This window comes from Carcharhinus amblyrhynchos, chromosome 1 (genome assembly GCF_965287045.1).
Source record: "Carcharhinus amblyrhynchos chromosome 1, sCarAmb.v2.hapA, whole genome shotgun sequence".
NCBI classification, from domain to species: domain Eukaryota; kingdom Metazoa; phylum Chordata; class Chondrichthyes; order Carcharhiniformes; family Carcharhinidae; genus Carcharhinus; species Carcharhinus amblyrhynchos.
In genome coordinates this window covers 137119312-137133856 of record NC_137324.1, presented here as the reverse complement: position 1 = coordinate 137133856, position 14545 = coordinate 137119312, and the positions used below count along the sequence as shown (strand labels likewise).

Here is a 14545-nt window from a genome sequence, read left to right as displayed (position 1 = left end):
CTGTTCACTAGGAGGTATGCAGAGTTGGTATTGGGTAACTATGATCATGGGTATGTGTGAAGGATAGAATGATGTAGTTGTCATGGGGAAAACTACAGGTTTGCTTCAGCTATATCACATTCTTTACATGGACACTGATTTAATGTCTATTCAGTCTTATAATTAAGTAAATTTTTGGGAAGCAATTTAGTTAAAGGATTGAATTTTTTTAGGGTTCTTGCTGCAGTACAGATTTTCAGAAGGTAATCCATAGTTTCAAATCAAAAATATTGGTCTGACGAAATATCTAACATGAAATGCTTCCTACAGTACTGTGACAATTGCTTCAGTTCTTGAGACAAAAAAGCAGGAAGTGGTCTTGACTGTCAGCTGAACAAATGATTGGCAATTCCAGCAGGGCACCCACGCCTGGGTCATTCGGTGCAGTGTGATTCCCATGGGGGAAGAGATAGCTCATTTAAATGAATTGCATTGGACCTGGTAAGCGCTACCAGCACCAGCAGGAACCTCTCTGACTTTCCAGCTGGTGGCAGGACTTAGAGTGTGATCAGGAAAATTGCAACCAAAGTCCTTATTTAGGATTCAAGTTTTGTAGCAACATTATAACTGTTCCTTCCACAATTTTGTATGATGATATACCCATTATAGTTAGACTGTGTAGAAAGTCTGGCAGATATAATCTATTTATCTTCTTTGCATTCAAAATCAATGTTTAAGTACTCTTTTAATTCACCTGACACTTTTTTTTTCCAAAAATTACATCATTCAAATTTAGTAAAGTTGCATTTTCAGAATCAAAGTTCACAACACAGGAGGCCATTTTGTGTCAATTGAAAAAAAAAGCCTAATCACATTTTTCAGCATTTGGCTCGCAGTTTTGCAGATTACAGCACTTCAGGAGCATACCCAGGCATCTCTTAATCTTTTCGTGTTTTTCTGCCCTTCCCACCAGAGAGCTCCAGGCCCCAATCACCCTCTGGGTGAAAAGAGTTTTCCTCATCTCCCCTCTAATACTTCTACCAATCACTAAACCTATGCCCCCCAGTCACCAATATCTCTGCCAAAATAAACTATCCCTCCACATCCATTCTATCTAGGCTCCAAAAATAAAGAATAGCTTGAGAAATAAAAGGACTCCTCGTAGACAGCCTGGCAACAATGACATCAGTGAAGGCTGTGAGCTGCAGGGAGCATGATTTTTTAAAAATAATTCCTTAAAGATACACTAATGTCACAAGGTGCAGCAAACAATTAGGAAGCAAACGGAATGTTGGCCTTCATCGCAATGAGCATTTGAATACAGGAGTGACGATATCTTGCTGCAGTTGTAAAGCCTGGTGAGACTGTATCCAGAGTAGTTTTGGTCTCCTTATCCAAAAAAGTCAGTTTAGCCAAATTGGCTGGACAGATGGTTATTGATGCAGAGCAATGCCAACAGTATGGCTCACTTCCTGTAATGGCTGAGGTCTTCTCAACTTGTTCCTCCCCTGAGGTGTGGTGATCCTTAAGTTAAATCATCAATTTCACCCTATAGTCATCTGGGATTTACCCTAATTAAGGAAGGATATACTTACCATGGTGGAAGCGCATCAGAGGTTCACCAGACTGATTCCTGGGATGGTGGCTTACGAAGAGTGACTGAGGAAACTGGGCCTGTACTCTCAAGCGTTTCGAAGAATGAAAGGGGACTTCACTGAAACTTACACAATGTAGATGTAGGTAGGACGTTTCTCCTAATTGGTGAGTCTAAAACCAAGGGACAGTGTCTTGAAATCCAGGAAATCCATTTAAGACCAGGATGCAGAGGAATTTCTTCACTCAGAGTGGTAAAATTTAGGAAGTCTCTTATCGCAGAGGACCATGGAAGTTCAATCATTGAGCATGTTCAAGGCAGATATCAATAGATTTTCATATACTAACATCAAAATAGAGCAGGAAAGTAGTATTAAGATAGATGACCAGCCATGATCTAATTGAATGGGTCTGACAGGCTGAATGGCCTACTGCAACATATTTTTTGGCATAGCTGACTGCATGGTCATGATGCTTCATAATAAAGTGAGGACAAAACATTTATGCCAAGACTGTGCATTTGAATTCCGCTGTTTGTGCCATTCTGGCAAAAATACCAACTCCAAACCCAGCGCTTTAAGTAAAAACTTTAAAGAAGGTATTTAAAGACAAAAGGCAATTAAACTCAACAGATAAATTCTATGTTATTGTGACATGAAACATTTTTAAAAAAGTTTAGCTAAAGCCTTGTTTTGAAATTTAGAAATCCAATTTAGTGAGGGACAAAATGGCAGATGAAAACATTTTTTAGAAAACAGAGAACTACAAGACCATGCAGTCAGATTATGCAGATCTGAGGTCACATTGACATTTTCCATTATGAAAGAACAGACAGAAATTTATAATGAGCAAAGCGACTAGTGACAGAAAAAGCTGATGCTGTCGATAAATGACATAGACCGGAAATACAAGTAGATGCAAGATGAATATATAATAGACACAGATGGGCGTGGCTTTTATTGAGCATTAATGCAAAGCACATACGTAGCAGATGGGTCTTATTTTGGAATTCTTTTTGTTTTGAAGCACTGGATTAAGAACGTCACCAAGGAATTATTACTCCCTTGATTAATTCAAGTATAGTACTCTATAATATCCTTAGTATTTGATACATAATTTTATATATAAAAAAGTATATGGATTAAATAAGCCATGACTGAGGGGGATGCAAAGATTCATGGTCAAATAAAAACAATTTAGGCAAGTGGTATTCCCTAGTTGCAAAGATCATGTGAGAGACAAAGGTAAATTATGCCGAGACTTTAATGCACATAGCTGCACAAAGCACATAACTGGTCAAACTGTACAGAAGCTCCTCTTCATGCAAGTACATGAAGTTCAGTAATACTGCTGTGTTGTGGATTAATTCAATTTCCATAGAATAAAAGACATGGAAATAAAAACATTTTGCTGACAGTGATTGTTCACACACCAATAACTAAGTGATCAGCATTACACTGTTGACACAGAGAAATATAGGAAATAGGAGGAGTGGGTTATTCAGCCCTTCCAACCTGCTCTTACATTCAGTATGATCATGGCTGATCATCCAACTCAATAACCTGATCCTGCCTCCCCACCATATCCCCCCCCCGCCAATATCCTTTGATATCCCTTGCAACCTAAGAAATAAAGCTAACTCCTTCTTAAAAACATACAATGTTTTGGTCAATTGTTCTGTGGTAGTGAATGCCACAAGTTTACCACTCTCTGCAAGAAGAAATTTCTCATCTCAGTCTTAAAAGATTTACCCCTTATCCTTAGACTATACCCTCTGGTTCTGGATTCCCCTGCCGTCAGGGGCAACCTTCCTATATCTATCCCGTTTGAATGTTATAAGGTTCTATGAGATCCCCCTCTTTCGTCTGAACTCCAGCAAATATAATCCAAACTAACTCAATCTCTCCAGACAAGTCAGTCCCGCCATCCCAGGGATTAATCTAATAAACTTTTCCTCTATAGCATGAACAATCTTTCCTCAGGTAAGGAGGCCAAAACTTCACACAATATTCCAGACGTGGCTTCACCAAGGCCCTGTATAAATGGTGTAAGATATCCCTGTACTCAAATCCTCTTGCTCTGAAGGCCAACGTATCACTTTGTCTTCTTTACCGTCTGCTGCATCTGCATGCTTATCTTCAGACTGAATAAGACATACTCAAGTAAGAATTTCAAAAAGTTTTCCAGAAGACCTCAAGATTATTATAGATGAGGGTTGGCCATTATTATAGAAGAGTAACAATTAACAAATGACTCTAAAGTCTTTCCTCCTGAAGTGAGGAATTGGTGCTTTAATGATTTTAAGTTTTTGTTTCCACTATATCAAATGGAAATTCATACCATGTGTTGATAGCCATGTGAAGAACTTGATCTGAGTTGGACACTTGTCTGTACTAGTTTAATTAAACTACTGAACCTTTGAACCATTTTGGCAACTTTGTTTTCCAAATTATTTACAAACTTGTACATCTCAAAGACCATCTTTCAGATGCCTTTCAAGGCTGACAAGTCCACACTTTCCCAGTTTTTCATCATAATTCAAACTCTAAGAGTGTCCTCTTGGGGTCTGTTTGAGTTTCACCAGGGCCATCTACACCTGACCTCATAACAAACTTGTTCCAAACAGGGACAAAAGAGCTGAATTCCAGAGGTGAGTTGAGTGCGACTATCCTTGGCATCAAAGGAGTATTTCACTGAGTGTGGCATCAAATAGCCCTAGCAAAACTGAATTCAATGGGAATCGGGGGGAAACGCTCCAACAGTTAGAGCCATATCTAGCACAAAGGAAAATGGTTGTGCTTGTTGAAGGCCAATCATTTCAGTCCCAGGTCATCAATGCAGGACTTCCTCAGGGTACTGTCCAGGGCTTAACCATCTTCAGCAATGATCCTCTCACTACCATAATGTATGAAGTAAGGATCTTCACTGATGACTGCGGTGTTCCGTATCATTCATAATTAGCCAGGTACTGAAGCAGTTGTATCCATATGCAGCAAGGCCTGGACAACATTCAAGCTTGGACTGATAAGTAACAAGTACATTAATGCTGCACAAGTGCCAGGGAATGACCACTCCAACAAGAGAAAACCTCCCCCATGAAGTTGAATTTACAGAGATGTACAGAATGTCTATAAAAAATGTAAAATACTAAAGAGGAAACAATAGGGCAAGGTCCATCTAAAAGCTGATTTTGTCAGTGCCTGAGAAAAGCTGATTTTGGGTTCAATGCTGAAATGTTTAAATTGCAGAGGGCAGGCTGCAGAAGCAGGTATTTGCAATATTGTAGCAAAGTCCAGCAGGCAGTGTTCCAACCTAACCAAAACAGGCTTTTGAATTGGACCACTGAGTTTAAAGCAAGCACACAAAGACACAGAACCAATGGAATTCAAATGTGAAGGTTGTTGACAGCCTCAAGCCACTCAAATTGCAGGAATACTTTGAGGTAATTCCAGGTACATAGACTCGGACAAGGGGGGATAACTGGCAGATTAAGCTTGCCATCTCTTAAGTCAGAAGGAGGGTACTTTCACGATGTCTTTGTAAAACTACCATTAGAATAGGGAGAGATGCCAACCCAGAAAGATATTTCCAAAGACGTCTGTTTGTATTTTACTTGAGTGACTTCTGTAATGATGATTTTTATTTCAGTATTCCTGAATGAGTCTTGTAATATTCGAACAGCATTCTATTGGGATTTTTTTCAGTTTGTTAATTGTTTTAATAAAATTGTCACTAGTTTAAAAAAAATACTGTTAATTGTTCATGATAAAGTGCGTCAGATCCTGCTTTAATTTACCAAAACCAATAACTTTCTACCAACTCACACACACTCATACAAGATTATGAGGAGAGGTACATCCCTTTGGGTGGTCACAAAATCGCACAGAGGAAAAAAATCACTTCCACATCATAACACATTCAAAGACATTATCATCACAATCCCCCACCGTTAACATCTTGAGGAGTGTTACCACTGAGTAGAAACTTAACTAGACCAGCCATATAAATAACATGACTACACAAAGAGGTCAGAGACTGAGAATTCTGCAGCCAGTAACTTACCTCCTAATTCCTCAAACTCTGCCCACCATCTACAAGTCAATAGCATGATGGACTGTTCCTCACTTACTTGGATGAATACAGTTCCAACACACCTTAAGAAACTGAACACCAGGACCATTTACTTGAATGGTATCCCATCCATCACCTATGCGGTTACGACATGTGAAGTTGCATGGGATCAGAGGTGAGCTGGCAAGGTGGATACAAAACTGGCCCATCTACAAGATGGACTGCAGTAACTTGTCAAGTTTCTTAAGACAGCAACTTTCAAACTTGCTCCACTTAGAACAAAGAAAATTACAGCACAGGAACAGGGCCTTTGGCCCTCCAAGCCTGCAGTGACCAAGTTACCTGACTGAACTAAAACCCCCTACCCTTCCGGGGACCATACCCCTCTATTCCCATTCTATTCATGTATTTGTCAAGACGCCCCTTAAAAGTCACTACCGTATCCACTTCCGCTTCCACTACCTCCGTGGCAACGAGTTCCAGGCACCCACTACTCTGTGTAAAAAAATCTGCTCGTACATCTCCTTTAAACCTTGCCCCTCTACCTTAAATCTGTGCCCCCAAGTAATTGACTGTTCCACCCTGGGAAAAAGCTTCTGACTATCCACTCTGTCCATGCCCCTCAATCTTGTAGACTTCTATCAGGTCTTCCCTCAACCTCAGTCGTTCCAGTGAGAACAAGCCAAGTTTCTCCAACCTCTTCTCAAAGCTAATGCCCTCCATACCAAGCAACATCCTGGTAAATCTTTTCTGTATTCTCTCCAAAGCCTCCACATCCTTCTGGTGGTGTGGCAACCAGAATTGAACACTATATTCCAAGTTCGGCCTAACTAAAGCTGCAACGTGACTTGCCAATTTTTAAACTCAATATGCCAGCTGATAAAGGCAAGTATTCCACCTGCATTGCCACTTTCAGTGACCTGTGTACCTGTACACCCTGATCCTTTTGCCTATCAATACTCTGAAGGGTTCTGCCATTTACTGTATATTTTCTATCAATATTAGACCTTCCAAAATGCATTACCTCATATCTGTCCAGATTAAACTTCATCTGCCATCTCTCCACCCAAGTCTCCATCTGATCTATATCCCTGCTGTATCCTCTGATGATCCTCATCGCTATCTGCAAATTCACCAACCTTTGTGTCGTCACAAACTTAGTAATCAAACCAGTTACATTTTCTTCCAAAGTCCCAGCACTGGTCCCCGAGAAATGCCACTTGTCACAGACCTCCATTCAGAAACGCACTCTTCCACTGCTACCCTCTGTCTTCTTTGACGGAGCCAATTTTGTATCTACCTTGCCAGCTCATCTCTGATCCCATGCGACTTTACCTTCTGCACCAGTCTGCCATGAGGGACCTTGAAAAAGCCTTACTGAAGTCCATGTAGACAACATCCACTGCTCTACTCTTATCATCATCTTTGTCACTTTCTCAAAAAACTCGATCAACTTCGAGAGACACGGCCTCCCTTTCACAAAACCATGTTGCCTCTCACTAACACATCCACTTATTTCCAAGTGGGAATAAATCCTGTCTCAAAGGGTCCTCTCCAATAATTTCCCTACCACTGATATAAAGCTCACCGGCCTGTAAGTACCTGGATTACTCTTGCTACCCTTCTTTAAGGAACAACATTGGCTATTTTCCAATTCTCTGCGACATCCCCTGTAGTCATGATATGGAGATGTTGGTGTCGGACTGGGATAAACACAACAAGAAGTCTCACAACACTAGGTTAAAGTCCAACAGGTTTATTTGGTAGCAAAAGCCACTAGAATTCGGAGCACTCACTGCTCCTTCGTCAGGTGAGTGGGAGTTTTGTTCACAAACAGGGCATATAAATACACAAACTCAATTTACAAAATAATGGTTGGAATGCGAGTCTTTATAGGTAATCAAGTCTCAAAAGGTACAGGCAACGTGAGCAGAGAGAGCATTAAGCACAGGTTAAAGAGATGTGTATTGTTTCCGGACAGGACATGTCAAGGGGCATCACTGGGTCAAGACAGGACGTTTTCTTTTTCAAGTACTAACCAGGCCCGAATCTGCTTAGCTTCCAAGATCAGATGAGATCGGGCGTTTCAGACTACTGCAGCCTTTGACAAAAATACCACTTTGCAAATGCCTGTTGCCTTGAACCTCTCAAGGAAAAGTTCGTTCAACAGATTGAAATGACCAAAGCACCTTTGGTGGGATTTGAACCCACACTTCCATAGAGACTCCAGCCTAAATCCAGCCCCTTAGATCACTCGACCATAGCCCACTACATTGGTATTCCCAGGCAGTCTCCCATCAAGTACTAACCAAGCCTGAGTCTGCTTAGCTTCTGAGATCAGATGAGATCGGGCATTTTCAGACTAGTATGGCCATAAAAACGAATCATTAAGTTCACCTTCAATAGCTGGACCAATATTGAGACAGTGCAAATGATTCAATGCCCTGGAATTCCACATCCTTGATGTGGAGATGCCAGTGTTGAACTGGGGTAAGCACAGTAAGAAGTAGGTTAAAAAGTCTGTTGGACTTTAACCTGGTGTTGAGAGACTTCTTATTGTGTTTACCCCAGTCCAACGCCGGCATCGTTCCACAATATAGGAGCATCACCTCACAAAAACACCAGCAGTTCAAGGAGAAGCCAATCCATCATCATCTCAGGGCAACAAATATGCTGTCACCATCATTTTTAAAACCATTAAATTGGATACAAACACTAATCAGATCATCAAATTTAAATATAGAACCATATGGGTATCCATTTGCTCTCCTGATCCAAACCCATTCTTACAGTGCAACTCTGGAGGGAGCACCAGCAGAATAGGAGAAAATTAAAGGTCAAACTCAATTCTACCCTTTTTTCTGCAAACTTCTGAATGGAAGTTACTGATTCAAACAGTAGAACTCCTGTTTGATACACTCCCTCACTCTAGATCAAGATGATTATCAGCTGGAGTGGTCTCAGTGCTGTCTGGGTTCAGATGAGCTAAATGTAGTTGAAGAATCAAAAATACCCAGGTCAAATTATGAAGTCTTTGGGGAAAATATATTGATACTTCACTTCTTGAAAAAAAAATCATGCAGCATTCACCAAATAGGCATTTAAAGAAAAATAAACTAGAAGAATAAATGAGCTACTTTAGACTTTCAGGTAGATTAGTGAAAGACTTCAGAACAAGAAATAGCTCCAAATTGATTTGTATTATAAGATATACATCCAAAAGGGATCACTAATCACCATCCCACAGTCAGCCTTCTAAATTGATAACTACCACAAACTTTCCAATCTACACATTTTATATTCATGAAATACAAAGCACTGCAAGTTATTTTATTTTCAGTTCTTGGTTTACAGTTTCCACACATTACCTGCTCTGTTGGTTATATTTGGTGGTATTGTAGGAATAAGAATATTTGATGTATCCATGGGCTGTGAACTGTCTTGCGTCATCTGATCATCTGGAGGCATATATGCAGGAGGAGGGGTATCTGCTATAGACAGACAACAACAAAATGGCAACTGTATTGAATGATAAGTAGCTTCAAATCAAAGCAAGTAGCTCTTAAAAAAATGCAAATGATGTAGGCACATAATTCAAAAAATATTCAATTTTAAATCTGAAGTTAAACTTACTTTGGTGGGAATTCTGAATAAAAGTTGAAAGATATATAAATTGCTTAAAAGGATAAGTACTGAATACTTAAGAGGAGTACAGTTATATGAATGGGGTGGGAAAGGACTATCAAGTGCAGTGTGGTAAACTTGGGGCCATAGTTAGTCTAATGTACAATGAATTGGACTTAAGTGCTAGCCAAGCAAATTTAAAGATGACAACAAAAGGGCTGATGTGGGTATGCCGGCGTTGGACTGGCGTAAACACAGTAAAAAGTCTGACAACACCAGGTTTTAGTCCAACCTATTTATTTGATAACATACTCACAAGCTTTCGAGGGACACCCTCTTCGTCAGCCAAGTTCCGCACACATGAGGACGGTCTCAACAGGGATCTTGGGTTCATGTCGCACTATCTGTAACCCCCGTGACTTGCCTGGGTTTGCAAAACCTCACTTACTGTACTGTCTGGAGACAATACACATCTCTTTAAACTGTGATCAGTGCTCCTTCCACTCACATTATCAGCCACTTCAGGTCTTGAACAGCAGGTTAGGTGTAAAGATTCGCATTCTAATCAGGAATCTCTAAACTGTCTGTGCTTTATATGCTCTGTCTGAGGCCAGAACTCTCCATTCACCTGACGAAGAGGGTGTCCCTCGAAAGCTTGTGAGTATATTATCAAATAAATAGGTTGGACTAAAACCTGGTGTTGTCAGACTTTTTACTGAACAAAAGGGCTGACAGAACAGGGGAATGAGGAGTTCGCAGGAATCTACGGCATAGTGGCTAGCACTGCTACCTCACAGTGCCACGGATCTGGGTTCAATTCCTGGCTTATGTCGCTGCCTGTGTGGAGTTAGCACATTCTCCCCCATGTCTGTGTGGGTTTCGTCCGGGTGCTCCGGGTTCCTCTCACACTCCCAAGGTTTGCAGATTAGGTGGATTGACCATGCTAAATTGTCCCTTGTCAGGGGGACTAGGTAGGATAAATACATGGGGTTATGAGGCTAGGACCCAGGTGGGATTGTGGTCTATGTGCAGACTCGATAGGCCGAATGGCCCCCTTCTGCATTATAGGGGATTCTATTTTATCCTATTTTACTGGAATACATTACATAAAGTATTTTAATTACTATAATGATACCCTTGGTAATACAGGATTTGGGAGTATTGTTGGAAAAAAAAGACGTTGTCAAAGCTTTTCATCTTGCACTCATTAGGACAGTTGCAAGAATGCCAAATTTCAAAGAAGCAATAATTTATCCTACATTAGAAAAGTGGGCAAGTTGGCTCAGATTGGTCAAGGCATTATCACAGCAAACACACCAAGGAGCTTTTGTCCCCATGCTTTTATTTATGCTAAAAAGGTGTAATGTCTGCATATATTCCTTTTACTTGCAAGGACAAAACTCTGCATTTGGGGCTTCTAGCAAACGTGTGTGATCTACATTGTGAGCCCAACTGATAATCTTAAATTAGCCGCTACTGCATCTTAATAAATGCTGCTCTACTGTGGAATCACATCTGATGTTAGATAATATGTGAGTTTCGCAAACACAGATTGTTCGAGTACAGTGAAGGATTCCTTCAATTTTGTGAAGGCTACATGCGATCTGCATATCAACAGAAATGCCTGTTCAACATTGTGAGCCGATCCTCGAACGTCCTGTTTAAAAAAAGTCACGGACATTTGGCAATCTAGACACGTTGCAATATTCTAATCTTTATTCATTGAACTTAGGAACTCAGCAACTTGTACAGTCGCATTCAGCTTTAATAAACCACATACACCCAAATAAGTGGTGTTCCCACTGGTTCCTTTGCAAGGTCTGTTCTCGTTTTAATTTTTATGGTATGCCACAATAAAAATGTTTTCGATGGAACGATCCCTCATCTCCTACCCTTTGCGTGTTTCCGATACATAGATTATATGTTTGCTATACTTGAATATGCAGTTGCACATAAAAACTTACACACTTTAATATGCTCCAATCTACACTCAAGGTCACCTTTGAAATGGAGCAATCTAATCAGCTTCCTTTCCTTGATGTTCCAGTTAAAAAATCCATCAGTGGGTTCTGTACTACTGTGTACCTCAAGCCTACCTTCACTGGTCAATATATGCCTTGGAATTCCTACAGCTCCTCATGCTACAAAATTGGCCTTATCAGCATTCTTGTAAATAGAAAGTTAGCAATTTGCTCATTGTGTAAAACCTGACACCGTAACAGGGTGCATCAAAACTATCTTACAAGATAATGATCAGATCACTGCTTACTGAGTACCCTGCATACTCATGAATGGGTCCAAGGCTGTCACTTTCAGACTTGAGAAATGACCAGCCAACCTCAAATTACCTTGGAAAGGTAATGTATTGCAGACATTTGAGCACCAACTGAAGCTCATAATTACACACTGCTACTGCGCATGGCAACATAAGCAGTGCCTCCTACTTACAGGTTGCTGCCATCAAGCCAAAAAGATGCTCTGCCTGCTGCACAAATGAGTAATGTAGTATATGAATTTCAGTGCCAAGTACATAAACTGTATGTCTTAACAACTGGCAGAATGCATCAAACAGCACGCCCCTTCAGCTGTTCACAATTAGCACTCAAATAACCTGTACTTAGAAAACTCAGAACACAATGTCTACTGTTAGATATGATTCTGCGATTGGTATTATTCATACTCACAACCAATTTAAGTTGGGCTTGTTAGATAATACCTATATTCATTTGCAGGGTCCATTTTGCTCTACAGGCAAAACAAGTGTGCCCAAACATTGCACCTTTTCTGAATGAACTAAAGAGTGGGGACAATAGCTCCCCGGTGCATTTATCATGGTAACACCTCAACTAATCAAAGACAACTTGTTAACCAATTAGCACCTCTCTTCTCCGGCATGATAATTTGCTTTTCCCTTTAAAATTTGGCACTCTAGCATCTGTCCCAATGAGTTCAAGATGAAAAGCTTCAACAAATATCTTTTCGCCACAATGTCCATTGAAATTTAATTCTGAGTGGAACATAAGAAATAGGAGCAGGAATAGGTCATCTGGCCCCTCGAGCCTGCCCCGCCATTCAATAAGATCATGGCTGATCTGTCATGTCTCAGTTCCACATTCCCGCCCTCTCCCCATAACCCTTAATCCCCTTGCCTATCAAAAACCTATCAACCTGCGTCTTAAATATATTTAGCAAGGCAGCCTCCACCACTTCAACGGACAGAGAATTCCAGAGATTCACCACCCTTTGAGTGAAGAAGTTCCTCCTCAACTCCATTCTCAACCCCCCCCCCCCCTCCTTTATCTTGAGGCTGTGCCCTCTAGTCCTACTGTCCTTTCTGAGCGGGAAGAGCCTCTCCACCTCTATCCTATCCATCCCATTCATCATCTTATATGTCTCAATGAGATCTCCCCTCATTCTTCTAAACTCTAACGAGTACAAGCCTAGTTTATTCAGCCTCTCCTCATAGCCCAACCCTCTCAACTCCAGTATCAGCCTAGTAAACCTCCTCTGCACTCCCTCCAAGGCCAAAATATCCTTGCGTTAAGTGTGGTAACCAAAACTGCACACAGTACTCCAGCTGCGGCCTCACCAGTGCCCTATACAGCTGCAGCAAGACCTCCCTACTTTTATATTCAATCCCCCTCGCTATGAAGGCCAGCATCCCATTTGCCTTCCTGACCACCTGCTGCACCTGTAGGCTGGGTTTTTGCGACTCATGCACAAGGACCCCGAGGTCCCTCTGCACCGTCGCATGCTGCAGTTTTTTGCCATGTAAATAATAGTCCTTCCTACCATTATTCCTACCAAAGTGGACAACCTCACATTTGCCAACATTAAATTCCATTTGCCAGTTCCTGGCCCATTCGCCCAGCCTATCTAGATCCTTCTGCAGACTCTCCCCACCCTCCGCACAATTTGCCGTTCCACCAATCTTGGTGTCATCAGCAAATTTCGACACCATAGGTTAAATGAGTAAGACGGCTATCAAGGGATATGGGCCAAATGCTGGCAATTGGGACTAGCTCAGTCATTAGGAAACAAGGCAGCATGGACAAGTTGGGCCGAAGAACTTGTTTCCATGCTGTAAATCTCTACAACTCTATGGCTGTTTGTTCAGTTGTGATCAACTGCAATCTCAATGCCCATTATACTTTCCAGCAGACATCACTGCAAAGTCATCAAGACCACACATCCTAAGGTGTCAAGACTAATTCCCAGCCCTATTGTCCCCCCACTTAGATAGAATATCTTCCTGGACTGGGCAAAAAGCACACCTAACTTGATGAATGCACTGCCTGTTTCCCGAAAATAAAATCTTAGTTTCCATCTCTTCACCCTTCCAGATATATGACTGCAGGTTGCTAGCGTTGTAACACAGGTTGACAGGGCAAGAGATGGAGAAGCAAAGAAAAACAAGAGTAGCAAAGGGAGGAAATAGCAAGCAAGGTTACATTATAACTACGAGCCAAACTTTGTGTACAGAAGTAGGAACAAACCAAGAAAATTGTGAAAATGGCTTCATTGTTTCTGTAGTTTTCTTGGTGTAAGCAATGCAGAATAAGGAAGGGGTGATGGTAAACAGGAAGAATAGAAAAATGATCTGGACATATTTTATTTCAAACAGTTAGATTATTAGGCAATGTCACTGCTTGTTTATTTCCCGCTAATACATGTCATTACATCAATTTAGTACTATGCTTAGAGGACTCTGTAGCATTTTTCAAATGAGATGTTAAATCAAGGTCCCATCTACCCTCTCAGGTGAACATTTATGCACATTTATAATCCACTGAGACTATTTAAAGGGAACTTTTGGAGACCTAATCAATGAATGTAACCTTAGAAAGCCTTAGAAATTGGCTTCAGTGTTTTCTACTTTACAGTTGTTACAATTCAAACTATTTAATTGGCTGGAAAGTACTTTGTGATGTCCAGCAGTCATAAAGTGCACTATATAAATGCAAATCCTTTCATTTTCTTAATTCACCAACAAAGAAGGACTCATCAGTCCACTTATTACTGGTAAGCTAAAAAGATCTGGCTTAGGAGTGGGATAAAGCATTACAACAACATATTCTGTTAGTCATTAAATTTGTTCCATGTGTAACAGTCTAAAGGTAAGTGGGAATTGTAGATGGGAATACATACTGTGACTCAGATGTCTTCAATAAATTGCTAAGTTTTGTGCCTTTTTAAGTTGTTTTATGTCATTTGTTTATTGTACATATAACACAAGACAGCATGCCACCAAAGAGCCAGATTGCATGATCACCGCTTC

At 40.8% G+C, this 14545-nt stretch overlaps 1 protein-coding gene and 1 pseudogene across 5 annotated transcripts in view; both read right to left on the bottom strand.

Annotated features, from left to right (window-relative positions):
- The window catches only part of smad1 (SMAD family member 1), a 145941-nt gene that overhangs the window by 38288 nt on the left and 93108 nt on the right, over positions 1 to 14545 (bottom strand). For 3 of the 5 annotated variants that reach the window (XM_080193244.1, XM_080193251.1, XM_080193256.1), the window contains one exon: positions 9012 to 9134. The exons of 1 other annotated variant lie outside the window; for it this stretch is intronic. In XM_080193244.1, the coding sequence (XP_080049370.1) occupies positions 9012 to 9134 (123 nt within the window). The remainder of the gene's footprint in view (positions 1 to 9011; positions 9135 to 14545) is intronic. One more of the 5 variants, XM_080193264.1, reaches the window with a different exon arrangement.
- LOC145350970 (5S ribosomal RNA) lies at positions 7906 to 8022 on the bottom strand (annotated as a pseudogene).